Source organism: Colius striatus, chromosome 6 (assembly GCF_028858725.1).
Source record: "Colius striatus isolate bColStr4 chromosome 6, bColStr4.1.hap1, whole genome shotgun sequence".
NCBI lineage: Eukaryota > Metazoa > Chordata > Aves > Coliiformes > Coliidae > Colius > Colius striatus.
Genome location: NC_084764.1, coordinates 3,016,390 through 3,043,982, shown reverse-complemented (window position 1 = coordinate 3,043,982; position 27,593 = coordinate 3,016,390). Strand labels below are relative to the sequence as shown.

The following is a 27,593-nucleotide window of genomic DNA, read 5'->3' as shown; positions in this document are numbered from 1 at the left end:
CGCCGCCCCGGACTCGGCTGCCGGAGGCTGGAAGGCCCCGGCGCTATGTGGGCTGTCGCTGCCCTTTCCCTGCGCAGGGCCGGCTCCCGCGGCCGGCACAAGCGGCCGCCCTGGCCCGGCCCCGCGGCCCCGCAGCCCCGCGGCCCCGCGCCTGCCCGCCGGCTCTCGTCCATGGCCGCCGCCGTGCTCCTGTCGCCCGCCGCCCGCAGCCTCTTCGACGAGCCGCTGGCCATCGCCGTGCAGGGCCTGGCCCCGCGGCAGCGGGTCACGCTGCGGGCGTCCCTGCGGGACGAGACGAACGAGCTCTTCGAGGCCCGCGCCCGCTACCAGGCGGGGTCCGACGGCGAGCTGCACCTCGGCCGCTGCCCCGCGCTGCCGGGAGGCAGCTTCTCCGGGCTGGAGCCCATGGGGCTGCTCTGGGCTTTGCAGCCGCAGAGGCCCTTCAGGCGGCTGGTGAAGCGGGACGTGCAGAACGGCCTGCTCCTGCAGCTGGAGGTGTTTGAGGGCCACGGAGAGCCGCCCGGCCGGCTCCTGGCGCAGGCGCAGCACCAGCGGGTGTTCCTGCGGGACGGCGTGCGGAGAGTCCCGGTGCGGGAGGGGAGGATCCGGGCCACGCTTTTCCTGCCCCCGGGTGAGTAGCGGGCTCCTTCTCCCCGGGGTGCTGCCTCCCCGCGGCCCTGTGCTCCTCCGATGGGATCCCAAAGGAGCTGGAGGTCACCAGCTTCAAGGAGCAGCCAGATCTTGCCCGAGCGGCTTTCATCTGCTGGCCACGCTCACGTAGCACAGATACATGGGCTGAAACTCACGTGAATTGATTCGATCGACTGGTATTGGGCATGAAAACGTTGCTCCCAGTACCCTTTTTATCTCCCGGTGCCGCAGGAGGTGGCATCCGCCAGTCTTTGAGGTACCTTTCCTCTACCTGGCTGTTTTCCAGGGAATTCAGGTAGTAATTTCTTAAGTCGAAAGCTGCTCTGTAAAAGTCTTGGGAGTCCCAAGCATGCTGTTTGCCTTCCCAGCCTCTCTGTAGACCCTGAACTTGGTAATGTCATAGTTGCTGCAGCCCAAGCTGCCTTTTGCCACCACGTGTGTCCCCAGTTCTTCCCCGTTTGTGAGCAGAAGATCAAGTAAAACACTGGACAGCTTTGCCCTTACGGTATTTTTGTCAGAAAATAACCGCTGTGAGGCTCTGCAAGGTTTTCAGATAGCCTGACAAATGCTGTGTTGTCCTCCCAGCAGCTGTCCAGACTTCTGCCAGTTGTCTGTAGGAAGCCTCATCCCTTGCTTGCTCTTGTTTGAGTGGTCTATAGCAGCCACACCACCGCCACATCCCACCTTTCCTTCCCCTTGTGACCTAGAGGCTTTCAGCAAGCAGGTCCCTCAAACCCCACATCCTCAAGGAGCATCTCTATGTAGCACATGCCTTCCCCTCTCCCCTATTTTCCCTATCTGGCTCTGGTAACTTCCCCGAGATGGTGCTAAAATCATACATGCTGTCCCAGCCAGTGTCCCAGGCTCCCGACTGCATCGTAGCCCTGTGGCTGGAGGTGAATTACCAGTTCTTTGTTGCCCAAGTCCTGTGTGTTAGGCTGCAGACACCTGAGGGAAGCCTCGCCCTCCATTTTGAGCAAGAACGGGAGTGTCACTCTTGGCCACCTCCTTTCCCTGCTTTGTTATCAGTGTGCAGCAATCCCTCTCAGTGCTGGTCCCTGCCCCTGATGAATGATCTAAAGCTTCTCTGGCCAGGTCAGCGAGGCTGGTTGCAAACACTTTCTTCTCTTAATCCTAGAACAAATGGCTCTTGCACGTTTACACCAAAACTGAGAAGCTGGAACCATCAGAAGAGGAGATTTTTGGGGATCAGTCTTCTGAGAAGTGCACGGGGGAGAAGCCTCAGGGGCGCTTTTGAAGCAGAGCTTGGTACCTTTGCAGTGAATTTACATGACACAGAGGACTAGCTGTGACTAAGGGATCCTTTCCCTTCCAGCCAAGTGTTTCCCAGTGTTATCCAGAACATTAGTTGGCCCTGAATTTGGAATATAAATGTAAAACTGTGGGTTAAAGTGTCCTGTTATTTGGTCTTTTGCAGGAAATGGCCCCTTTCCAGGAATTATTGACCTGTATGGAATTGGAGGAGGGCTCCCTGAATACAGGGCATGTCTGCTGGCCAACTATGGCTTTGCTGTACTGGCCCTGGCCTACTACAACTACGAAGATCTCCCCAAGGAGAGTAAGGAATTCCACCTGGAGTATTTTGAAGAAGCTGTAAACTATATGTTACAACACAGCCAGGTTGGTTGGTTTGTTGCCACTCCGTCACAGGGAACTCTGACTAGTCAGGTCCTGTCAGGCTGCAGATGAGGCAGAGCTGCTGTACTTAAAGTAGCATCTCTGTTCAAGTTGGCTGTAATTCATTTGTTCTATAACTTTAACTCCCATTACAATGGTTCTCTGGCAGATTATTCCCATCCTTCCTTTTGAACCAGCCAGGTGACACGTGTCACACACTGGTAATTTCTGCTCCGTTCAGACCAGTGTCATAACTAGGATACTAAGTGTCCTGGAGGTTTATTGTTCTTCCAGTGGGGCTTTCAGGTTCATACTGGGTAGAAAGTCCTTCAGAATTAAGTGCCCCTTTCAGCTGTGGAGCACATGATGACTTCTCTGGGAGCCAGGTTTCAGCAAAGTTAGTTGCTTGAACAGGAGAAAACCAAGGTAACCGACTCAGGATTGACTCCAGAGGACTGTACAAGCCCCTCGGAAAAATGGGTTTAATTGATTTTTTTAAGATACATTTGAATGATTAAGAATCCTTCCTTTTCACTGCGAGTTACACACCGAGCACGTTAGAGAAACAGTAGAAAAGCTGATGTGGAGTCTGATAGCCCATGTTGGCTCCCCAAGAGGAGGATCAAAGACAGTGGTTGAATATAAGAAATACATTATCATAACTGATGATAGTATCACTGGGACTGCTGACTTGGAGCATTTTGCACTGAAAGAAACCATTTCAAGAAGCCTCTCCTGCCCTGTCGCTCTTCTTTCCTGAACGTACCTGAACGTACTTTCCTTCACTGCTTGTGGTTTCTCTTCTTTCCCTTCCAGGTTAAAGGTCCGGGGATTGGGTTGCTTGGATTCTCAAAGGGAGGTGACCTGTGCATCTCCATGGCCTCCTTCCTGAAGGGCATCACGGCCACTGCCCTTATCAATGCCTCGGTGGCAAATGTGGGAGCAGCACTCCACTACAAGGACATCACCATCCCGCCCCTCGGCAGCGACATGAAGCGCATCAAGGTCAGCGAGTCTGGGATTGCCGACATTGTCGATGTCCTCAACAACCCGCTCGAAGGGCCTGACCGCCAAAGCTTTATCCCTTTGGAGAGGGCTGAGTGCCGTTTCTTGTTCATTGTTGGCCAGGACGATCACAACTGGAAAAGCGAATTCTTTGCGGCTGAGGGGAGCAAACGTTTGCAAGCGCATGGGAAGGAAAAGCCCGAGATAGTCTGTTATCCTGGGGCAGGGCACTACATTGAACCCCCCTTTTTCCCAATGTGTGCAGCCTCGATGCACCTGCTGGTTGGCAAGCCTGTGGTGTGGGGAGGGGAGCCCAAGGCACACTCTGAGGCACAGGTTGATGCTTGGCAGCAGATTCAAGCTTTCTTCCACAAACACCTCAGAGGCGAGTCACCTGGAACATCCAGTAAGCTGTGAGGTGAGTTAGGTTACTTTACAGAGGAAGGTGCTGGTTTTTCACGTTTGTTTCGTTAAATGTCTATGAGTAAGAACAAAGAATCTCAGAGAATAAGTTATTAGGTTTCTTGGAGGATGACAGTGGGCGAGAGCATGAGAGCCGCTTCCCTTCAACACTCCTCTGACCTCGGGCAGAGGTCTTGGCCTCCTGTTGGGTGTAGTGTGAGATTACAAGCTGTGGAAAAATGATGGTGGAAGACTGGATCTGCTTTGGATATGAATATGAAAGCGGAAGGTAATTCATCCAAGCTGAGAAATAGGGTGAAAATCTGCCTTGGCTTTCTCGGACAAAACATGTTGCATGGATGCCACTGCCCTGACCAGAGACAGCTTCGTGCTCTAGTTTTTCTGGAAGCAGCTCTTGTCTCTTCCCACCTCCAGTAATGTTTCTGTTCTCCCTGTGCACTTCCCTCTCCTTTATTGCTCCTTCCTTTTCCACACCACTGAAATGCACCTGCCTTAACAATTAATACCCAATAATCACATAAAGCAGCAATACTGTGTCCACATCCTATGAACGGGCATCTCCCATCGATAGACAACTGCAGCCCACAGCCTGACGCGATATTCTGGGCACATGCAGCTCGTTGAGGCGTCTTTGTCGTGTGGGCAGGCTTGTGAGAGCTTCTGGGGAGGCTGGCTGGGAGGGCACTGAGGCAGTGGTGCTGCTGTGGGGCCGGTCTGGCTCAGGGGATTGCCGGTGAAGTGCGAAACGCAAAGCGCCGAGTTCCGCTCGTGGGGAGCCGCTTTGCACTGTTGTACACAGTAAGTTTTTACCACCGTGGTGCCTCAGAGCCAAGCTGAGCCGTTTGTGATCGATCTGCATTCTGTCGCTGTGCTCATGCGTTGTGTTTTTCCAACGGATTAAAAGCAAACGTTACGCCCCGCCGGCGCCCCGCTGCTACAGAAGGCTGCGGGTGGCGGGGGCGGCCTGTGGCGCAGCGAGAGGCTCCGGCGCCGGGGCGGGGCGGGGAACGGCGCCGGGGGAGGCGGCTCTGCCCTGCCCACCCCTTCCCGGCCCGGCCCCGCCGGCTCCGCGCTCGACTGCGGCTGCCTGGAGGGGGCGGCCCGCGCCGCCCTGGCCGTGGCCCGTCCGCCGCCGGCATGTGGAGAGCGCTGTCCGCCGCCGCGGCCCCGGCGCGGAGCCTGTGGCGCGCCCCGCCGCCCGCAGCCCCGCCGCGGCGCCGCGCCGTGAGCCTGGCCGTGTCCCCGGCCGCCGGGCTGGCGGACGAGCGCGTGGAGACGCGGGTTATGGGGCTGGGCTCGGGCCAGCCGGTGACCCTGCGGGCGCTGGCGGCCGACGAGCGCGGCTGCCTCTTCCAGTCGTGCGCGCACTACCGGGCGGACGGCCGCGGGCAGCTGCACCTGGGCACGGACGCCTCGCACGGCGGGGACTACAGCGGCGTGGAGCCCATGGGGCTGTTCTGGAGCCTCGCCCCCGCCGGCATGGAGCGGCCGTACCAGCGGCTCGTTCCCCGCAGCACCGGCACCCCGATGAAGGTGGAGGTGTCGGTCCACCGCGGCCACAGCCTGTCCGGCGCCATCCCCGGGCCCGTGGTGGCCAAGGCCGAGGTGGAGAGGTGGTTCACGGCCCCCGGCGTGCGGAGGATCCGGCTGAAGGAGGGAAGCGTGAGGGGCTCCCTCTTCCTGCCGCCGGGTGAGTGCCCCGGGCCGAGACCTTCGCCCTGCGGCCGGCGGGACGCCCCCGGCTTCTCCCTCCGGAGCAAGGAGAGTCTCTTCTAAACATGCAAAGGGTAGCGGCCAGGAAATCCATGTTGTGCGATAGGTGTGAACGCCGCCCCGCAGACAAGGGGTCGTCGGTGGTGTGGGGTTTTTTTTACTTCAGGGAGATGCTCCCAAAGGTCCTTATCGGCAGCACCAGGCAGGTGCCTCTTGTGAGACGGGCAGAAGCTAAACGAGAACAGGGGTTGCAGAGTTTTTACCGTGTTGCTGCTGTTAGCCTCGGATCTTTCAGCAGGTGTTATGTTTGCTCTGGACTTACCAGAATCGGCAACGTTCAGAAAAGCTGGTAGGCTTTTTTTCCTTCTGCCAAGGATTTTACCCTGAGCGGGATGGAATCCAGAAGGCATTTTTCTTCCCTGTGCCAGTAAGCAGAGCAGTGGAGGAGGTTCTGGGAAATACAGGTATCCCACCTCTGTTACACCTGTGCCAAAGCAAAGTTAATCATTGAGCTGCTTTGGTTGTTCTGTGGAATAAAGGCAAAATAGGTATCTGAGCAAGTCCTGCCTGTTCTGCTGGTGGGATGGTTGTGCTCTCTGAAGTGTCATACTCTGATGGATTGCTAGTGCTGGTGGAAAATGAAACCTTACACCAACGATGATGTTTGTCTGCTTGAGCCATGATTTAAACTTCTTGTGTTTCCCTGAGTGTTGTGCTACTAGAAGCACCCTCCATGTTACCACGAACTTGTAACGACTCGGGTCAGCAAACCCTCAACAGCTATTAGGGATTTATGTTCTTTCAGTGAATGATTTCCAAACCAATCATCTTTTTATCCATTTAGATATGGATCCAAAGTCCCCTGCACAAAAAGGCCAGCACAACAGAGACCGAACTTTGACCAGATGTGTAGCCAGCGTTGTGGATTTTCCATCCCTGAGCTGTGGCTGTTGTGACAGATCCTGCCTTAGAGGATGAGCTGGATTTCTGCAGAGTTCAGTGGGAATCCCAAGCTCTGCAAGATGGAAATGTGTTTGAAAGTCTGGTGGTGTAATAGGGTGGAAAAGTCTGTAATCAATGCTTAAGCAATACTGGTGTCCTTCTTGAGGGAGGATCTGGCTACGGCATTGCTGCTGTGCCTTTGTTTTCTCCAGAGGTGGAAAAACCTTAATCTGATTGAGATAGGAATCTTAAACGTGAAGGGTTCTTAGTTACAGTGGGATGGTGTGAACGGGCCTAAGCTGTGATTTTAATAGGAGAGAGATTTCTCAGTTCAGAGTTACAGGGGTGGGGTTGATTTGCTTGGTTCTTTTTAAGCAGCAGCAAAGGTGTCTAGCCCATTTTATCCTGCTTTTCAGTGAGCTCTGCAGAAGCTGTACACTTGAGCATATGTTTCTGCTTGGGAAGGCGGTCTGGGATCCTTGTTGAAGTTCAGGGTTGTCTTCATGAGAGAGAAACGTTCATGCTTGACTGTGTTCTGACCACGTGTTCATGCTGGAGAGCCTTCTGAGTAGGGGTGATTAAGGAAAGAATTCTAGGCTGGCTGCTGTTAAGTAAAGGGTCTTGGTGGTCACAGCATGATGATAGATTTATCCAGACAGACATATTTTCTCTCAAGTAGAACGTTGAACTTCTCTGAACGATTTCAGAACTGAAAGGAAAAGAACCCTAAAGCATGTTTCCATCCTTTTCTGACCTCCTGAGGCTTGAAGTTAGGAGACTTCCACCACCTAGCATATCTTCTCCAGAACTTCCTTCTCTCAAGCACCTTGAAACACCAGAGGTCTTTTCTTCATTGCAGATTTGCAGGTGATGTCAGAGAGGGGATGCACTCTCGCACAAGCAGGTGCTTTTTGTGCTGAGCCTGCTGGAGCGAGCTGGATCCCAGTACAGGGGGCTAACATCTGGTGGCCTGGGAAAAAAGAGAAACTGCCTGCCTGGGCTCTTTACAGTTCCAAGAGCCTTTTAACCCAAGATGCACTGGCGTGGCACACAGTGCTATCACAAGAGGACTTTGGCTGCAAAAAACATGCTCCTTTAGTATTGCTGTACTTTGGTGGGGCTGAATGTACATGTGTATACATACATTTATCCAGACATGAGTCACACACACATGCCTGCACCTGCACAGCTCCCAGTTCAACCCTCTGCCTCGTCACATCTGCAGCAGCAGTTGTGCTGCCAAGTGTTACAGGGCTGATGTTGAGACAGAGACAGCAGGCCCCGTTGATTTCATATGCTGAGGGGGGTGTCTGCTGTGCTTTGCTCAGTGTGCCTCATTCCAGAGTTCACTGCTCTTGCCTCGTTAGTTCTGAGCTTGCACTTTGCTAATTAAGGTATGATTTCTTTGTGGGGAAAACAGCTGATTTAGAATATGGCTGTGCTGAGGGTGGGAAGTTAAGACCATGGAAAATGACATTTAAAACAGGCTGGTTTGGGTTTTTTTAGTAAGTTGGACAGTTCATGTATTTGTAGAGGAAGGTGAGGACCTATTTTTAGTTTGACACAGCTGAAGTGGGACCCAGCACAGGTTCCCTAATCTCTGCTGGGCTAATGGAAAAGTAAGGAGTATTAATAGAAAATGTCTTAAGCCTTCTATATTTTATTGTTCACTCTTCACCAGATAGTTTTTAGTGTCCTGTTTGATGACTGGTCCTCTGTACCTCTTCTTTTTAATCCAGGAGATGGCCCCTTTCCGGGAGTGATTGACATGTACGGCGATGAAGGAGGTTTGATTGAATTTAGATCCAGTCTCCTGGCTACTCGTGGGTTTGCTGCTCTTTCCCTGCCATATTTTGACTTTGAAGATCTGCCTAAGGTCATGAAAGAACTCAAACTGGAGTACTTTGAGGAGGCAGCTAGATTCCTACAGCGTCACCCGAAGGTGAGTGCAGTGAGGGATCCCTCAGGACAAGGGAGGATTTGGCAGTCATGCCCTAGAGAAGTTGTAGCAATGAAGCGCTGCAACATCCTCCAAACAGGAACAGTGGTGGTAAAGATGGAGTTTTACACATAAAAGCAATTAGTTCAGGAGGGGGTGATACAAAACTGCTCCATAGTCAGCAAAAGAACGGATCTCATGACTTGGGATGTTGCTTTCAGTTTTACTTTCCAGGCTAGAAAAGGACTAGACTTAATACCACTTATCTAATTACCTCCCAAATGACCTTTGAAGGTGCTTTATTTGCCTGAAACATATATAGCAATAGACTGTGCCTGACCTGGGGAAGAAGAGAAAATATTTGCATCAAAACATGCAGCAGGGACTAGATAAGGCCCAAGTGATGGCATTTCTTGTGCCTGTCTTATTTTGTGAGGTCTGCCAGCTCTTGTTGTCTCTGAAATCTGTCTCTGACACTAAACAGAAGGAGGAGACTGGTTCTAGGCTGCAGCTTCCCAACAGGTCTCATCAATAATTAACCTAACCTTTTCTTTTGGACAACATGACTCCAAAGGCATTTAATGGCTAACCCCATTATAATGCATTACTTCCTTTCTTCTCCACCCTCTATCTTATCTGAAGGTGAAGGGACCAGGCATTGGAGTGATTGGGACTGGGAAAGGGGCAGAACTAGCACTCTCCATGATCACCTTCCTGCCAGAAGTAGTGGCTGCTGTCTCCATCTCCGGCTGCAGCTCAAACACAGTTGCAGATCTGCATTACGGCGAGATGACTCTGCCTGGGCTGCGTTTTGATACAAACAAGGTCAGTGTTTCTGACGCTGGTGTATTTGACATCTTTGAAGCTCTGGATGACCCAACGAATCCTGCAAATTCCCACTGCACGATCCCCATTGAAAAAGCAGAAGGTCACTTTCTCTTAGTGGTAGGGGAAGACGATCGTCTGTGGAAGAGCTCTTTGTATGCTGAGCTGGCAATTGGGCGTCTACGCCAGCACGGGAAAGGAAACTTTGAACTGCTGAGTTATCCAGGAGCAGGTCACCGAATCGATCCTCCTTCTACTCCCTTCTGTCAGGTAGCGATGGATCGTGTGCTGGGGGTGCCTGTTCTGGGGGGTGGGGAGAGCAAAGCACATGCTCACGCACAGGAACACTCCTGGGGAAAGATTCAGGAGTTCCTGCACTTGCATTTGGGATGAACACTTAAACACCTCTAAGCCGTTGCAGAACTGCAGAGGACTGAGCTTGAGCCACCAAAATGACTGGTGAATTGGAGGGACTGGCTAAGAAAAAGCTCTGAGATATGAAATAACCAAATGACAACTTAGCTAGAAGTAGAAATCCAAAACAGAAAGGAATTTATTTGGACTAGCCTAAGTCATTTTCACCAAGAGAAGAAATGAAACAATGTTAAGTAGGCTGCACTTCAGTACAAATTTGGCAGCCTGGATTGGTCATGATATCAAGTATCTGAAGACAGCAGTAGGTGTTTTCTTGCTTGTAGCATTTATGACTTGAGATAATTTATCAGTTAGCCCACACCCTCAGCCATTTGACAGGCTGCATTGCACCAGGGGAACGCTGGCAACCCATGGCTCGGAAACTGATGTCAAAATGATGAATGCGTCTGGCTTTGGGTCTTAAGCTGCCACAGCCCAGAACTCTCAGATTTACAGCCACGCACACTTTGGAAATGTCTTTCATTTCCATAAAGCTGAGGATGGAAAAGCTTTCCAGCAGAAGACTATGACTGTAAAAAGCTGTTACCTTGTGGTGATGATTAACTTAGAAGCATAGTACTTCCACAAAACAACCCCAAAACCAACAATCCCCCCCATCCCCAGCAATCTAAGGTGTGTTTTCCATTACTGCCTGGGATTGGGGTGGTGTTTTTTTTTAATCCTATATTATTTTTTGGATAGTGGCTTATTTGTCCCCACCACTCAGGTAGAAATAAACTTCTTCCCAAATGAGTTGATCTCTCAGGAGGGCCCTGCTGGAACTGTGCCAGTGCTGATGGCCTGTTTAACAAGGGTCTCTTGCAACACAGTTTCTCCCTCCGAAGTCATTTTGTCAGACCAGTTCAAGCTGTCCAGGAAGATGCAAAACCTTCATTTATGGTATTGAGTTTTGCTTGCTCTCAGGGATCTCTTCTCTCCAGTTAACTGTCATTATGCCGCTGCTCAGATCTCATTAGCTTTCTGCAACTCTTACCACTCCTTACCATTTAAGTTCCACACACCATCATTGCCAAATGAACAATTTATCCTTACAAGAGAAGCTCCATCCTGCTCACTCCACACAAAATGTCTTCACTCCTTAGTCTCTCTCTCCCTCCCTGGCTGAAGAGGCCTTTTCAGAGCGATTTATGGTGCTTGAACCTCCACTAAACCCAGCAGCTGCAGAAGTCCAGGGCCACAGCGTGCTGTGGTGTGCCTGTCAGTGTCACCCATCCTTAGTACCCTGCCTTTTCTCCAAACTTACTCCAAGTTGTGACCATAGAGGAAAGGGTTGTCTGCAGGTGTTTGTTCGATCTGCCTTGTCATGTGCATCTTGTGTAACTGTGGTAGAGCAGTGTCTCTCCTGCTCCTGCCTGGGCACCCTGTACTGGTACCTGTGTCTCCACACTGCGGTCCTACCTCAGCATAAACCATTGCCGTACAAGATTGCAAGCTGGAGGTTCAGGAAGTAAATGTTTAGTTGTAAATAAAACAAAAGCCAGGTAGCTTAAGTCTTCAGACTTATAAAGCACAAGCCTTTTAAACAATTCAAGCCTTTAAAACAATTCAGTGTTGTCAGATATATGCAAGTTGGACACTTCCTTTGTTGCAAAGCAAGCCTGTGAAAGCACTTGTTATATTTTTGTTCCTGCATAGCCTGCTTGGGAAATTAAATGATATTTTTTAAACAAAGAAAGGAGTAAAAAGAATGTAACTTTACTGTGCAGATCCTTGTGTGACCTGGACAAAATTCCCAGGAGCATCTGTAGGAAACCAGCCAACTTTTTGCACTAGTATTTTCTATATTTGTAATGCTGCTGGGAAACCAAAGGTGTATCGCTGACACTCTGCAGATAACGCAGCTGTTTCCTGAAGCACACATTAAACTGAGTGCCTGGCTGTAGAGCCACGTTACTTATACTGCTGTGCATCCCTTACCTGGCGAAGCCCCGGCGAGGCTGGTGCTGGGGCTGGCGTCACGGGCGGGCGCAGAGCCTGAGGGGCACAGCTTACCCGGGGCTCCCACGGCACCCTCTCCGGCAGCCGCAGGGCCCGGGCCGGCGTGCGGCGAGGCGGGGGAGGTCCGCCAGGGCTGCCGAGGGGGGCCGGGAGGGCTCGTGAGGGCCGCGGGGCTCAGGGGGCAGCAGCGCGGGCGGAGGGGCCTCGGGCCGCCGGCGGACGCTGCGGCCGGCTGGCATTTGTCACGGATTGCTTTCAACAAACGGCGTGCGACCGGCGTCGCGGGGCTGTTTTCTCGGCCGAGCCCGGGGGAGGGCGGGAGGCAGGGCGGGAGAGCGACCCGCCGGCCGCGTCCGCCACGTCCCTCAGTGACGCGACTTCCGGGCCGCGGCCCGTGGGCAGGGGCCGCCAGGTGCGGCCGGGCCGCCCCCCGCGCCGCCGCGCATGCGCGGAGCGGCCGCGCCGGCCGTAGCAACCGCGGCGTTCCCGCTAGCAACCGCCATGGTGGGTCCCGGCGCGGGCGGGCGGCGGCGGAGCGAGCGAGCGAGCGAGCGAGGGAGGGAGGGGAGGCGCCGGGCCTGCGGCCGCCGCGGGGAGCCTCGGGCCGCGCCGCCGCGGGTCGCGGGCGGGATGCGAGGAGCGGGGCCTGCGCGGGGATGGGGCGGGAGGCTGGTGCCGCTCCCGCGGCGGCCCCGCGCGGCTGGCTCCGGGCACGGCTGTGACCGTGCTGCCCGCCCGAGGCTGCCGATCCGCTGCTGTTTGGCTGCTTGAAGTAATACGACTTTCTTTAGTCCAAACACCCGTACGAAACCTCCAGTGCGCAGAGGGAGGCTGCAAACAGGCTTCGTGCGGGGAGGTTTCTCCTAAGAACAGGTTTTCTCTCGAGAAGCCTCCCTTGGCAGAAGACACTGCGGTTTCTCTAGAGGAATTTCAGGCACAATAAAAGCCCCGATACACGTTCTGCAGATAACCCACTGTGCAGGTTTTCATACTGCCATCAACGGGAGAGACAAGTCAGCAGAAGGCAGGAAAGGAGCTGCTCCTTGTGTTTACTTGGACCAACAGCTTCCAAGTCCTGCCCGGCTGCAGGCATCAGCTGGAACGAGAAGCAGGCGTGGGTCGTACGAAGCCCGTCGTGGTTTCCACAGGAGTGCCAGCAATCACGTACCCGAATGCCGGAACAATGGGCTAACAAAGCTATCAAAAATGCTGTGAAGTTCCTGTCCAAAGAACCCGATGAACTGGAAGCCATCTGGGGTTTTTTTGCTGGCACACTGATAGCTGTTAAATCAGGTTTCATGAGGCTATTGGGTCCAGTTTCCAGAGCTCTAGAGTCACACAGCCCCCTCTGAAGCTCTGTGACTGAGGTGATTGCCTGTGACATTTTGCTTGTTGGTTTTAACTTGCACAGTCCTTTTTTTGATATGTTCACCTGAAAGGCTGCTTCTGTCCACATATGGTGGTGCTACACTGTAGAGCAACAGAGATGCCCAAACTAGAAGTCCTCTTGTTTTTGTAGAAAGGAGGCTGTAGGTCAGCTGTTCTTGAAAGATTATCTCTGGAACCTTTTCAATCCGGAAAATGTCTTTAATGTTTAAGATATATCCCAGTTTCTCTATGTACTGTTTTAGATATCACTGTGTGGTTTTGACAAGGCTCTGATGTGAGGCAGCAAAGTTGGAGTTAAGTGAGAACAGAAAGTTGGTCAGTGGGTCAGTCCTTGGAAAGCCTTGTACAGCAGCTGCCAGGTTTGTCCTAACGGGATAACTCATGTTTTCACATCACATTTTGTGACTCAACATTAAATTCTTGCAGAAAAACAAACAATCCAGATTGCTCTTATGTTTATGTACCTTATTTTCCTATGACAGAGCCTCTGCATGGGGCAGAGAGTAAGATCAGGAAGGTAATGTCTTCACGTGAAGCCAAGTGATTGCTTCTAAATTGCTACCAAGTACCCCAGGAAATAAAATTACTGGGCACTAAGGGCTTCCAGCTTCTTGGACTCATCTGGAGGAAGATTATACAGGAAAGGAGTAGAAAGGTGTAGTCAAGGAGGACAGAGAGAGAGAGGGGAGAGGAGGTAGGTTTGCAGTGAACAAGCAATGAATGTTAATTTAATTTTGTTTAACTTTCAGGCAAAAGCAACAACTATCAAGGAAGCTCTAGCCAAATGGGTAAGTCCCAGAACACTGCCTAGCTGCTTTGCCCCGTGCCTTGGCATGGGTTTTAGCTGTATTCAGCTAAACTTAGTTTTCAGACATAGTAGGAAATATGTTTGCTTGACATTTCAGAAAGCTGCTGCTGTTGTTATTATTGACATGTAATAGATTCTGCTGGACTTTCTTCATGCTTTGGTTAAATTGCCATGTCTGGTAAAGCTGAGTCTGTTTTGCTCTGCTGCCTTGTTCTGCTGAATGTGCTGTGACAGAAGGCCTGAGGCTACAAGAGATTTAAAGCTGGGGATGTCTGATGTTTTAATTGTGCTCTGTTCATTTTTCCCAAGTGTTGTCCTTCCCCCAGAATAAACAAATATGAAGTTCTTACTGGATTCTGAAGTCAGCAAAACTTCTCCCACTGTCTTTAACATATGATCCCTCATATTGTGCAAAGCTGAACTCAGATGAGATTCTTGCTTGCTTTTTCTACTTTGGGTGGTGACTGACCTGGTCTTGGACCCTTCTAGAAAGCTGCTCGGTGCCAAGGATGCAGATGTCATCCCAAGTGGTGCTCTGAGGTCAGGTTCACATCCAGAAACACCAGTGAAGAACTTTCCCCAGTGAATTTGAGATTAGGACACAGACATGCTGCTTGGTACATGTGCACAAATACTGGCCAGCTGCTAGAGCAAGAGTTCATCAATGAATCAATGGTCTCTAGAAGATCTGGATGTGAGGCAGGGTGGGCAGGTAACAGTTGAAAGCCAGAAGATCTGTACCATCAGCTCAAGGTACTGGTTTCTAGATGAAAACTGCTCTGAGTTTTATCAGTGTTTAGTACCTTCAGTGTTTCAAGGGGTTTTTTCCCCCTTATGTTGGTGTATCCCACAAACTTCACTCCCACTCCCCTAGTAAGAGGTAGAATGCAGCAACTTGCCAGACATCAGCATGACGAGAGCATTACAAGATTGTGCTTTTCCTCTTGCACTCTTTCTGCCCTCCAAAACCTCAACTCCATGTTTCCTATCAATGGTTTGGTTTTCATTTGCTCCTCTGTCACAAGTCTCTTAGAGATAATAGACCTGTATCAGAGAGTTTCCATTACCATAAGGCATTAACTGCTGAATCTGCTTTTCTGTTCATGTTAATAGGGGGTGAGTCTAAATCTTGCTCTTACTCCTTCTGATCTGGGTCCGTGTGACTTGTAAAATCTGGTGGTTTCTTACATTCCAGAGCTTTTTCTTCCCTTTGTCATAAGGGTTTACCTGTGCCCTACAGTCAGGGTGACATTACTTAAATCCAAGCAACTTTAACTTAGCAAACACTTGACCTGTCCTTAAAAAGGTGCCTGTTCTTACCTGTGCTTTTTCTGGGGCTTCCTGTGGTTGTTGAGATGTCTTTTTCTTCCAGAGGCGTGTAGCAATCAGGATGATTTTTCTCCCTGCAAGTTCTCACTGCTGGCCACATGCTGTGACAGAAGCTGTCTCCCTGTCTTGTTTATAAGACAAACAGTGTATTTTTGTTTGCTGCTATAAACTGTTATTATAAACTGAGTATACATGCAAATAGAGCAAGTGATGACTTAGTTTGAACACATCATCATGTTCTGGGGAAACATCTGACATGCTTATTTGCTGCATTGTTAATTGGGAGTAAAAATATTGTCACACTGAATTTGGACAGAAACTGGAATATAAGGAAATGCACAAAGTGACATGCTAATTCTATACTGAATTGAGTTGCCTGAAGTACTTTTGGGTGCATAAGTGAGAAAATGACGTTATCAAAACCTCTTCTTGTGCTGTGGGATTCTTTAAAAGACTTCTGGGATGCAATTCATTTCATCACAAAGTAGCTCTATGAACCAAGCCAGGCCTCAGCTATCTCACTTCTCTGTAGCTGCATAAAAATGGGGGAGAAAACAAGAGTCCTTGTTTCAGAAGGGCTGAGTAGATTTCTCCTTTGCTAGTGGACCTCCAGTCCTCCCACTGAACTGGAGTGAATTGACAAAATGCTCCCTTTGTGCTGCAGCTGTCAACCCTGGCACTGCCACCTGAATAGAGGCTTGTTCCAAGTGTGGAGTCAATAATCACCCATCACTTCAGAACTCCCCAAGATTTTAATAGACTGATAATAAACCCAAATGCTGAAGTTACAGCCATTTTTCTAAAGCTCTGAACTTGATAAGGTATCCATCTAGAATCTGATCAGCCTAGGTTGTAAACAGGGAATTTGCCTTTTGCTGTGTGGTCTGAAGGGTGAAGCTTCCCCCTGCTCTTTTTTAATAGCCAATTAGAAACTTGCTGTCTTTAGATTCCAAAGTCTGTGACTCTGCTGAGATTCTCCCCAAAACGCACTCCCCTGTGCTCAGTTGGTGTTGTGGTTTAGGTGTTAGCTCTGAGTTCTCTGTGTGAAGTGGGGAGGAGATTTTTCTGCTGCCTCTTTCACCAATTTGCTTCTGCCGCAGCTTGGGCCAGGCTGTGGCTCCTCTGCCTCAGTCTCCGTGGAAGTACCTTCATCTGCTCTCCATTGCTTTATGGCAGAGGAGCCCTTAGTTAAATGGCTCAAGTGTAACACAACTTTTTAAAAAAAATCATATGTAACCACAGAATCTGAAGGGCTGGGAGGGACCTGGAAAGCTCATCCAGTGCAACCCCCCTGCCAGAGCAGCACCACCTAGAGCAGGGCACACAGGAACTCATCCAGCTGGGTTTGAATGTCTCCAGAGAAGGAGCCTCCACAGCCCATCTGGGCAGCCCCTGCCAGTGCTCCCTCACCTCAACAGGGAAGAAATTCTTCCTTATGTTTCTTTGGAACCTCTTCTGTTCCAGCTTGTCCCCGTTGCCCCTTGTCCTGTCACTGGCCATCACTGAGCACAGCCTGGCTCCAGCCTCCTCACACCCCCGTTGATGTATTTGCAAACATGAATGAGCTCACCCCTCAGTCTCCTCTTCTCCAAGCTCAAGAGCCCCAGCTCCCTCAGCCTTTCATTACAAGGACTCCTCTCCCTTCATCATCTTTGTGTCCCTGTGCTGAACTCTCTCCAGCAGCTCCCTGTCCTTCTAGAACTGAGGGGCCCAGAACTGGACACAATATTCCAGATGTGGTCTCACAAGGGCAGAGTAGAGGGGGAGGAGAACCTCTCTGACCTACTGCCCACAGCCCTTCTAACCCAACCCAGGATGCCACTGGCTTTCTTGGCCATGAGGGGACATTGCTGGCTCAGGCTCATCCTGCTGCCCACCAGCACCTCCAGCTCCCTTTTCCCTGTACTACTCTCCAACAGTTATTCCCCAGCCTGTGCTGGTCCATGGGGTTGTTCTTTCCCAGATGCAACACTCTACACTTGCCCTTGTTGAATTTCATTAGATTTCTCTCTGCCCAACCTTCCAGCCTGTCCAGGTCTTATTGAATGTGTAAAAGTTCTTTTGGTATCTTGAAAATTAGCTGCCCTTCCCCTTGTTATGCTGTTATACTGTTATACCAGTGGGAATCTGGATAAACAGCATTCAAAACGCTTGTTCTTTTCAGTAATATCCTTCAGTAGGGTTTTGGAATTACTTCCATAGGAGTGTTTTAGCATAGTAATATTTAGTAATTGCATGTAGCAGTGAGCCTCTAAATCACCTTCTCTTTTCTTTAGGAAGAAAAAAATGGCCAGAAGGCTTCAGAGGCAAAAGAGGTGAAACTGTATGGTCAGATTCCTCCTGTAGAGAGGATGGATGAATCCCTCTCCACACTTGTCAACTGCGAGTAAGTTTGGTTTAAAGCAAATTGGAAACCAAAGCTCTCTCCCCTCTGTCTGTCAAGATTCAGTCCACTATACAAATACGTATTTACTATGTTTAAGTGTGGCCTATTCTTACACAGACACAGCTTTCTCTTCTTTTTTGCCGCCTGAGCTTCTCTTTCCACACCCAGTTCCTCTTTTTAAGTCAAAGATCCCCGTTACTTAGCTGAGATAATGTTGTTGGGGTAGGCTCTGTATTGATATTTATCCCCAGAACAGGTCCATTTTGGAGTCTACCAGCTAACTGGCACATTTATGATCCCTTCCAAAACTCATACATAAAACCCCCTGGAGACTTATGCAGGACTTTCAGAAAGAGCTTAGAGCCATTTCAGAAATGAACCTCTGCAGCTGCTAAGGCTGGATATAAAAAGATAACCCAGTATGTCATGTAAGTAACTCGTGGTACTTTCCCAGTAGCAGAAGTCTTGATGATTTGAGGATATTTTGGGTCTGTTTACACATCCACCTAGTTCACCATCTAATGAGAGCAGAGTAGACAATTATTCCTACCACGGTGGTGTTTGGATGGGGAAATCTTCTGATAGAGTGATGCCTTGTATGCTGTGGATTGATTGTTCTTGCTTTTAAAGGAAACTATCGCTGTCTACAAACTGCATTGAAAGGATCGCCAACTTGAACAGCCTAAGTAAGTGACAAGCCATGTTTGCTTTCTAGTTGCTTGGATAGGACATAAAGCATAATTTGTTACATGTGTTTAGCTTTGCACCTGTTCTTAACCTTTTTCATTCCCTCCTCTTAGAAAATGATAAGTGACCTTTACAACAACCAGCCTTAGCGGAGAATGTGTTTAGCAGTAATGGGCTGTTAAAGCACACGTCCCTGCATGAGCCTTGGCAGCTGCCTCCCTGTGCAGGCTTGACAACAACAAAGAATCTGTTCAGAGAGTATCTTTGTACTTTCCAGTGGGCCTAGTCGTGATACCCAACACCTAATCGGTTCTGGAGGGATTTAATGGCCAACTTCCAGGCTCGCGATGGAGAGAGCTGGCAGTTCAGCAGCTCCATAACTGCTCTGTTGGTTGGAGTGTTGTAGACTTGGGTGGGAAAATGTTATTCCACCTTGCAGAGGATTGGATCTACTTGGTGTGATTTTGTTTGTGCTCAAAGGGAGTGTGCCATCTGTCTAGAAGTGGAACTGACCTTTTATTTCTTGGGTAGCTGTCTATGAAACCTTGAAACTCATTGGGTTACTGACTTTGGGACAGAGGTCTTAATGGACTGTCCTCAAGACTCTGACTCTGTGGTGTGAGGCTCTGTGAGGTTGGGGCAGGAACTTCCAGGCTTTTCTGTCCCCATCAAATTCCCAGGAGGACAGACAAGGGACGTGGGATCCCGACTCCTCCAATGGGAAGCCAATGGGGCCGTCCAGGAGCTTGATGAACTTGTTTGTTTTCATCATATGTCCAGACTTCAATAGATTTGCAGATACTAGTCAGGGGAAAAATATTCCAGTAGTCTTTCCAAATAATTGAACTGTCATATTTCAACCTGAGTAACTGTATCAGCAGCAAAAACTAAATAGGCAGTTATATGTAAAAAGTGAAACTGATGAATTTTTTTAGTGAGATAAAACATTAAAAGCCTTTAAAGCATCCTAAATATTTATACTAATAAAGTGGAGGATCAAAACATCTAGTCTGTACCAAAGACTTGATTGTAAAGTCAGGCAAACTAGAACCACGTGGTCTGTCTCATAAAGGTACAGAGTGTGAGGAACTCAGCATCTCAGTTGGCTTCTGTGACTGAGAGAAACAGCAGGGCTTATAGCTGTGAAATAAAGCCACTAATTGTTACATACTTGCTTTTGCTTATTGGAGAGAGGAAGCTGAGAAATCTTTTTAAGCATCTACACTCTTTTCAGATGGAAAAGGTTACTGTTAATGTCTGTACCTGATACTGCAGGGCATCCATACACGGGAGGAAGATGTCTCAGATGGCAGCAACGAATGTTAGATTTGAGGTGTAGACAAGATAAAAGTTCCCTGAGGGACATCTTTCCTCCTGTAAAATATAGAATATCTCAGAACAAGAGTAATAAAACCCAGTAGCAGCAGTTAGAAACAATTTCACAGCCTGGCTTGTGAAGCAGCCCATCATTTTTGTCTTTGTAAGCATCCTTTAATTCCTTACAAATTTCAAAAGCTAGTGCAAGCCTTTTATATTATGCAAATTATCAGGTATAGTTTCATCCCTGCATTTCCTGAGACATACCATGCAACTATCTGTTCTAGATGAGCTTTGAACCCTCATCCACAGCAATCTCTAGCCATGATGTATGCCATCTGTGGAGTAGCTGCTTGGCTCGAACTGTCATTGGTCTTGCCATTAACTATTGTACCCTGTATTTTCAATTGCTGTGCATGCAAGAGAGAAACAAGATCATTAAGGATTTCATGCTTGATGCAGTTAAGAAGTGTTAAAACATTCATGGAAGGAATAGATCCGAAGGGAACCCATCTCCATGCTGCGGCTGTCTGTGAGAAGGGGAAATGAGTTGTACGAAACAGACTGGTGTTTTGTGATAGCTTTGAGTTACTGTAGCATTACAGTAAACCCCAGCAAGGGCAGCTCATTGGAGTTGTGTCTGGGCGTTAGAGTTGACACGTCTCTCATCAGATTTCCCTAAGGCAGCTTTATAAGCACAACTGCTGCCTTAAGTGAGATTGGAACAACTTTTGCCCGGAGGAGAAGGGGTATGAACTATGTAAGATCTAAACTAGCAAGTTAAAGAGTTGAGGTGTAAGGTGAAATCATTTTTATTCATTATTTATCTGGACTGAATTTCAACTAGGTGACCTCCCCAGGAGCAGCTCTGTGTGCATGAGCGTGTTCCAGAGCTGACTGCTGCCCCCATTCCTGGCGAGCTGCTCGGCTCGGGAGGTTTTGTTTCTGTCCTGTCATTCTTTCTGAGGACAGCCTCTTCAGGGTGCAGTTTGCTTGTGAGAAGAATGTGGCATTTTACCTGACTTATGGCATCTTCCTATTCTTTTTATTTTTGCTTTTAAGTCAATTTTTTAACAAGAAACTTTCCTTTATCTGTTACAGAAAACTTGAGGATTCTGTCTTTGGGAAGAAATAACATAAAGAACTTGAATGGATTGGTATGTGCTGCTTAAGATTGGTTCTTCACTAACAGAATGGGCCCTGTCTGGGATGTGGGACAATTCCCCTGTGTTCATAAAAGTCTTTGCTGAATTTATGTTATTGCCTAACCATTTATTGCCTCCTTTTGCTATGATCAGTTCACCCTCTCACACATTGCTGCTGAACTTTCAGATAGTCTTTCTATTTGGGTTTTAGTTTGTTTGTTTAAACACTCTTCGTGTTTGCTGATTCTTCAGGACTTCAGGTCGAGGGAGGTTCTTCTCCCCCTCTGCTCTGCCCTGGTGAGGCCTCATCTGGAGTCCCGTGTCCAGTTCTGGGCTCCCCAGCTCAAGAGGGACAGGGAACTGCTGGAGAGAGGCCAGTGCAGGGCCACCAAGATGATCAAGGGTATAGAACATCTTTCATGTGAGGAAAGGCTGTGGGACCTGGGGCTGTTCAGTCTGGAGAAGAGGAGACTGAGGGGGGATCTCATTAACATTTATAAATATCTAAAGGGTGGGTGTCAGGAGGTTGGGACATCCCTCTTTTCTGTAGTAGCTAGTAACAGGACAAGGGGTGATGGGATGAAGCTGGAACACAAAAAGTTCCACTTAAACATAAGGAAAAACTATTTCACCGTGAGAGTGAGGGAGCCCTGGCCCAGGCTGCCCAGGGAGGGTGTGGAGGCTCCTTCCTTGGAGGTCTTCAAGACCTGCCTGGACATGTTCCTATGCGACCTGATCTAGGTGACCCTGCTTCTGCAGGGGGGTTGGACTGGATGATCTCTAAAGGTCCCTTCCAACCCTACCATTCTGTGATTCTATGATTCTAATTTACTACAGAAAGACAGATTTCATTGTGGCTGACAAAGACCAGCAGAACTTTTATCTGACAAGTGCTGTCTGGACAGCCTTTGAAAATTCCACTGGCTTTACACAAAAGTAATTCATACAGATTTTTTGCATGCAGAATTTTGTACCTGAAGATATTTAGGCTTTGCTTACTTACTACAATATTGGCAGTCTTATGAAGAGACACTTGATGAGAGCCTGTCCTATTTATCTTAACTGGCACCTGGAGAGATACAGCTTTAGGGGAGCAGATGGTGGCAGGACTAAGTCTGTCAGGTAGGGGAAAAATTGTTGAGGAAAAAAATAGTATCAGTTTTCTTACATTTGAATGAAGAGCAGAAGAACTTATTTTTCAGCCAACTTCTCTTTTTTAAAGTTAACATAGAAATTAATGTCTTCCTGGAGAGATACTGAATATTTCTCCCTCAGAATGTTTCTCTTCAAAGCTGTTCCCACCTCCTGAGATGCCACATCTCTGCAGTGTGAAATGCAGAGTCAGTGTGTCATGGCTGGTTTAAAAACAAGCCCTCTCTTTTGAAAGAATTATGAAAGCAACTTCTGGCCAACAGGCACCAACACACACACACACACCTGAAATGAATCATTCCTTCATTTTGTATAAATCCCCTTCTAAAGTAGTTGTCATGTGTACCTGCAGTGCACAAGCAGCCAAACTGGCCTCCTCTGCCCCATTGCCTTGGGAACTACTCCAGCCAGCTCTTCCTTGGTTTATTCCAATATTGTGTTTTCTGTCCTCCTAAATATATTTCACATCCTTTGCTCTGAATTCCTATTTGTCGTGTATAGTGATGGACCTGCTTCAAAGGAAATGAAGAGCAATATAGCTTAGTGTTTTCTCAGGTGAGGTGGTGGCCTGTCAGGGGTGAAAACAAAATGTGAAGGATGAGGAAGATCTGCTTTTGCTTACCTGAGAAGTCCTGTCATTTTCCAGGAAGCAGTTGCAGAGACTTTAGAGGAGCTGTGGATCTCGTACAACTTCATTGAGAAACTGAGAGGCATCCGTGTAATGAAGAAGTTGAAGGTTCTTTATATGTCAAATAATCTGGTGAAGGACTGGGGTAAGCCACATCTCTCTGTTCTGCAAGGTCTCCTGTAGTATGGTGAATGCATGAGTTGAGTCACCAAGTAGAAAACAGTTGTGTATGTTACAGGGCTTTAAGTCTCACAGAAGGGCACAGAGTCCCCAAAGATTTACTCAGCAGTAGAGTACAAATAGTTAGAATACTGAATGTAACTTCTAAGCCCAATGGAGCTTGTTCTCTGAACCATTTTGCTCAGATTTCTCTTAAAATGCATTCCTGGTCTTTAGCCTGACACCAGTTCCAGCCCAAGTAATCCCTCTCCTGTTGTATACCCTGCTAGTGAGTTTGCAGTGAGTTTGAAAGGAGCGTGTGGTGCAGGTGCACTTTCCATGTTCCACAATCTGGTTGGTGTTTTCACCTTTGTGGTTGCAGCAGAGTTTGTGAGACTGGCAGAGCTGCCATTACTAGAGGATCTGGTGTTTGTAGGCAATCCACTACAAGAGAAGTACGCCTCTGATCAGAAGAACAATTGGATCGAAGAAGCAACCAAACGGGTACCAAAGCTGAAAAAGCTGGATGGTGAGTTTGGGGTATGAGGCAAGTGGTGTGAATGAACAGCTTATTACAAAGATACCTGCAGGGAAATGAATCATAACCTCAGAAATTCATCTGTGTGCCCATGTAATTAGTGATTCCCCCTCCGCTCTTTATTCAGAAGTAGTTATTCAGATCCTGGCTGCAGGATGTTCCGAGAGTGTTTGATGGATTTCGGAGTGTTACATCCAGGTGTCTTTGCAGCCTACAGTTGGGCTTTACTCTTGAAGTTACCCAGTCAAATAGGGAACTGAAAGATTTCTCATAAGTTAACAGTGCTTTCAGCTGCCAAATTGAAGTACAGTTTTGCCAGCAAAAGAGGATGGTGTGGGGACAGACAGGGATATGCTCTGGTTTGCTGCTGGTGCAGGGGTAAGTTTTCAAAATCTCATGCAGGTTTCCTAAATGCCTGAAGATCCTCCACTTGGCACTGTAGGAAGCCTCACTCTGGAGACATTCCAAACCCACTTGGACGAGTTCCTGTGTGCCCTACTCTAGGTGGTGCTGCTCTGGCAGGGGGGTTGCACTGGATGAGCTTTCCAGGTCCCTTCCAGCCTTTAAGATTCTGTGAAGCCTTTGCAGATTTTTTTCCTCTCTTTTTCTCTTAGGTATCCTAGTTATTAAACAAGAAGATGAAGAAGAAGGAGCAAACTGATGACACTTTGTTGTTGGGTATTTATTTAAGTTATAAATATCAGAGTCCTGATATCTCAACACACAGAACTTTTATATGAAATGTTTGTTTTGAAGAAAATCTTTGGGCAGTGTTTTTGAAAGACCAGCTCGTCTCCACACCTCTCACCCAAAGAGTTACCTACCAAAACCTGGACACACCAAGTTGGTCAAGCTGATGACATCTTCTCCAGAGATGAGTGGAGCTGGGTGTATCTGCTGTTTGCTAGCAAAAATTGTTTACCTAAACTAACATGTAGCTACTTTTAATCCTCGATTAGTGGTGCTTGTTGTTCACTCTTGGATTATAAAAGAACCATTTTAGCTTGTTAAGTGCAACTGGCCATCATCATCCTTAGAAACACTGAGGCTAAAAGAAGAGTGTTGTGGGTTAGAGACATATTCCAGGCCTTGTTGTGTTTCATTTTTGTCATTGGAACCCCTCAATACTTTAAGTGTGTGAGTTTGCCTTTTCACCCACTCACCTGTGATGCCAAACAGGCCCAGTAGCTGTGGACCTACGCACAAAAAAAAGGTCTGATGATTGCTTCTTACTGGCCTTAAGTTCTGAATTGAGCTTCTTGCCTTGGAACTCAACTGCATTGCTTAGAAGGCCACTTAATAGTTGTTTCTTTGAAAGAGGCAATGGGAATTCCTTGCATGGTTTCAATGAGACTGAAGTATCAGCTAGCTTTTGGGATTGGGTGGTTTTGTTGTCTTAGTAAGAAGTTATTTTAGGTTGGAATGTGTGGCCTGTTAGCCTACAGCTGGTTCCTAGTTCTGTTTTGGGTCACTGGTGCATATAATCCTTCTCAGCTCCAGAAATTTCCTGTAACTAAGTAGGCTGATGCTAATAGAGAAGGTAACAGTGAACAGAGGAGAGAAAATGTGGGGTTTGGGGATACTTGTCTTTTATGAAAGCACAGATGTAAGCAGTGAGAGAAAGTGTGTACAGTTAGTGAGGGAGGTGAGATGAGATGGAAAGTGGATATTGGGGGGGAAAAAAGGTATCAAAGATGTATTAGATGTGGTATATTGCAGGGTAACCAGGTTGAGCTTTAGTAAAGCCCCTTTATGTGACAGGTAGCTATTTTTATTGCAAAAGCATTAAACAATGATGAAGACATTCCCAAGTGTACTGGTGGATGCAAAAAGTGGGGGTTTTAATTCTTCTCTTCAGAGAATAGATCAAGGCACCTGAGCAGATTTTGCTGCAGCTTGTTTTGGGTTTTTTTGTTTGGGCTTTTGAGAAAAGCTTTTCTTCTAATTGATGGTACCATCTTGGTGTGCCTGCTGCTTCCAGACCAGGCACAGAAGGGATGGAGGCAGAATGCCATTCTGAATAGTTTGGGAAGGTGTGGCAGGAGCTGAAATCTTGGAAGTCAGGGTCAGAGCTAAAAAGGTAGAGTTGGCCCAGGTAACAGTGGTGTTGATCTCAAGCCCCAAGTGTAATTGTAGTAGAAGGCTTTCTCTCTCTAAGTGAAAGGTGTGATGCAGATTGCAAGACAATCACAGCTGGCTTTCAGTGTTTTGCTACTTGTTCTGATTGTTAGAGGAATTCTTAAGCATTCCAACTTAAATTGGCACCTTAAAATAAGTCCAAGGTCAAGAGAGCAGTGGCAAAAACTGTGGACATTCTTCACCTAGCAAACTAGTTCCAGGCCTGACCAGGACACAGTTTCTTGGTTCACTGGCTTTATCTTACAGGCAACTTTGTGTGTAATTTCTTTTAGAATCCTTCTCCCAGCCTTATCATCCAAGCTGTTCACTTTAACTTCTGCCAACCACTTCTGGCAGAGCGGAGGGTGCTGGGGCAGCAGGTAGCTGATGGCACACCCAGCCTCTCCTGGCCCCAGCTGATGCCATGGGGAAAGAGGGGATTGGCCTCTGCCCTTGATAACTGTAATTAAAGTGTGGGTAATGGGAGGCAGAGCTTGACTGGAGCAAAACCTGACTTCTGAATATTGCTAATAAATGGAAATGCCAAATTGATGTATCTCTGAATAGACCATGCAGTGCTCTTGTCCTAGCACTTAGCCACAGAGACCAGCTCTGAGGCTGGTCTCTCCAAGCACAAAGTCTGCTGGTGTGGTAGGCAGGGGTGAGGTTAGCTCCTCAAAGGAAAAGTGGCAGGAGGGAGCCTGAGCAGTGGGCACACACACAGTCCAATGCCAAGTCATCCTGCTGGTGGGTTTGTTCATGTCTAAATATGGTCTGAGTCTGTCCATTTCTGAAGGGTGTGTTAGGTACAGCAAATACTCTACACTTTGCCTATTTTGGGGCATTCTGAGAGCAGAACAGAAAGTGTTCTGATGATGTGTTGATGATTGGAATGAAACACGTCTCCATTGACAAGATGTGAGGGAGTAAGAGCAGTTGCTGTGACCAACACAGGCCATACCTGTGGGAATCTGGCTGAGAACTAGTGCAGTTGTTGGCAGAGCTGTGTGTAACATGTGGCCTGCTCCCTTCAGCAGATTTAAGAGCACAAATCCTCTAGCTCTTTTTTACAGGCTGCATTATAAATACCACCAAAAAAGAAAACAGCTCCCTATTGAAGGGAGCACAATTATAACAGCAGTAAGGGACACTTAGAAGATTTACCTCACCTTTCACCCTTCATGCTATGGTAAATTAACATAGAATTTGAAACCTTTCTGATTAAAACCTGTAGGTCAATCTCAATGAAACAATGCAATAAACAGAAGGAACAAATTGTGGCTCTCAGTTGTCGGGAGATGCTTGAGCCCAAAGCTGGCTGAAAGGCTCAGCTCAATGCTGCTTTGCCTGATGGGTCACCACTACTCTGAAGGATAAATTAACCCCCACTGAACTTTTTCCCCTCCAAAATAAGTAACATTTAAAATTTGCACTTTAAAGTGATGCACTGGAGGTGGTGGAAGACATGGAGAGGTGGTGGAGTGAAAGCAGCTGATGTGTGTATTGATGGTGCTACAGCAGGTCACAGATAAGCTGCTGGGGAAGCTTGGCCTGTGCACACCCCACTAAGGCGCCTCTGGCAGTGGTGGTTGGGGCCCTTCCTTCCCCATTGCACCACATCCAATCAAGCAGGAAGCCTGTGATTATTCGTGGCTGAAAAGAGCAGCCAGGTACAATGTGCAAGCCATGTGGAACTCTGCTTTTCCCAGAGGGAGGGTGGGGGATTGGCATCCACTTCATTCCTTAGAGAAATTGCCTAAAATTGCATTACTGATAGGAAAGAGCTAGAGTTTTTTACTTGCTTGTGAGTGCACTGACCTCTCTTCAAAGAGCTGATGTATGCAGTGATTATATTGAGAGCTGTTGGGAAAAAAATGTGAGAAGAGACCTGAGAACCAGCAGATGACTCTCAGGTTACACTAGAAGTAGACTCATCCAGAACAATCTTCAAGCAAGAGAGCACTTTTAACATCCCCTTTGGCTATCTTTTGTATACAGTCATTTTGTAGCATGACCAAGCTGTTAACCTTGCTGTGTTTAAGTTATTTAGGCCCATGTTTATAAATGTTATGCTGTGAAACTTGTTTAAAAATAAGATAAATGTTATTTTATATGAGTGTCTTTTGGCTGTTGTGTAATGAAATAGTTCAGCTTGTGGAGAGCATTCAGAAGTTAAACCTTTGTCCTCATGAAACTTTCCCCAGCTTCTCAGGGAGCAATTTCTAGTATGTAAATGTTGTTCCTTATTGCCTCTCTATTTCAGGATAGAAAATAACTTAAGACTTGAAGAATGCTGATATATTGTGATTGTTGTCATCTGATACATAAATATTTTTCAGTCTTTTAAGATGTTGCTCGTCAGACTTTGTTTGTAGGTCCTGAGAGAAAAGTCCACTACTGCTACATGGGGGGAAAAAGGAAATGCAAG

General features: G+C 48.0%; 2 protein-coding genes across 8 annotated transcripts; both read left to right on the top strand.

The window, feature by feature from the left end:
* The first annotated feature begins 2 nt into the window (after positions 1 to 2).
* On the top strand, positions 3 to 8,199 carry LOC104562793 (acyl-coenzyme A thioesterase 1-like). Of its 2 annotated transcripts, XM_061998292.1 has the most exons (4): positions 3 to 631; positions 2,090 to 2,292; positions 3,106 to 3,712; positions 8,112 to 8,199. In XM_061998292.1, exons 1-3 carry the CDS (start codon positions 46 to 48, stop codon positions 3,709 to 3,711), a joined length of 1,395 nt encoding a protein of 464 aa, XP_061854276.1. In that variant the 5' UTR covers positions 3 to 45; the 3' UTR covers position 3,712; positions 8,112 to 8,199. The 2 variants fall into 2 exon arrangements, with proteins under 2 accessions (XP_061854276.1, XP_010207322.2); XM_010209020.2 differs by lacking the exon at positions 8,112 to 8,199 and having other exon boundaries at positions 4 to 631; positions 3,106 to 4,262.
* On the top strand, positions 3,624 to 27,512 carry DNAL1 (dynein axonemal light chain 1). 6 transcript variants are annotated; one of them, XM_061998289.1, is made up of 11 exons: positions 5,327 to 5,407; positions 6,275 to 7,239; positions 8,112 to 8,314; positions 8,954 to 9,406; positions 13,648 to 13,686; positions 17,312 to 17,421; positions 18,052 to 18,107; positions 20,527 to 20,582; positions 22,369 to 22,495; positions 22,892 to 23,038; positions 23,662 to 27,512. In XM_061998289.1, the coding sequence occupies exons 3-11, from the start codon at positions 8,141 to 8,143 to the stop codon at positions 23,706 to 23,708; spliced, it is 1,209 nt and encodes a 402-aa protein (XP_061854273.1). In that variant the 5' UTR covers positions 5,327 to 5,407; positions 6,275 to 7,239; positions 8,112 to 8,140; the 3' UTR covers positions 23,709 to 27,512. The 6 variants fall into 6 exon arrangements, with proteins under 6 accessions (XP_061854271.1, XP_061854270.1, XP_061854269.1 ...); XM_061998287.1 differs by lacking the exons at positions 5,327 to 5,407; positions 6,275 to 7,239 and adding an exon at positions 3,624 to 3,712; XM_061998286.1 differs by lacking the exon at positions 6,275 to 7,239 and having other exon boundaries at positions 4,943 to 5,407; positions 8,954 to 9,136.
* Positions 27,513 to 27,593: the final 81 nt, after the last annotated feature.

What these genes read in the sequence shown, in the direction of transcription:
- LOC104562793 (XM_061998292.1), top strand. Translation starts at nt 46, where the DNA reads ATGTGGGCTGTCGCTGCCCTTTCCCTGCGCAGGGCCGGCTCCCGCGGC. An exon ending in CACGCTTTTCCTGCCCCCGG is followed by an intron (nt 632 to 2,089) that starts GTGAGTAGCGGG and finishes GGTCTTTTGCAG; the next exon opens with GAAATGGCCCCTTTCCAGGA. An exon ending in ATATGTTACAACACAGCCAG is followed by an intron (nt 2,293 to 3,105) that starts GTTGGTTGGTTT and finishes TTTCCCTTCCAG; the next exon opens with GTTAAAGGTCCGGGGATTGG.
- DNAL1 (XM_061998285.1), top strand. Translation starts at nt 5,002, where the DNA reads ATGGGGCTGGGCTCGGGCCAGCCGGTGACCCTGCGGGCGCTGGCGGCC. An exon ending in TCCTACAGCGTCACCCGAAG is followed by an intron (nt 8,315 to 8,953) that starts GTGAGTGCAGTG and finishes TCTTATCTGAAG; the next exon opens with GTGAAGGGACCAGGCATTGG. An exon ending in TAAAGAACTTGAATGGATTG is followed by an intron (nt 20,583 to 22,368) that starts GTATGTGCTGCT and finishes GTCATTTTCCAG; the next exon opens with GAAGCAGTTGCAGAGACTTT.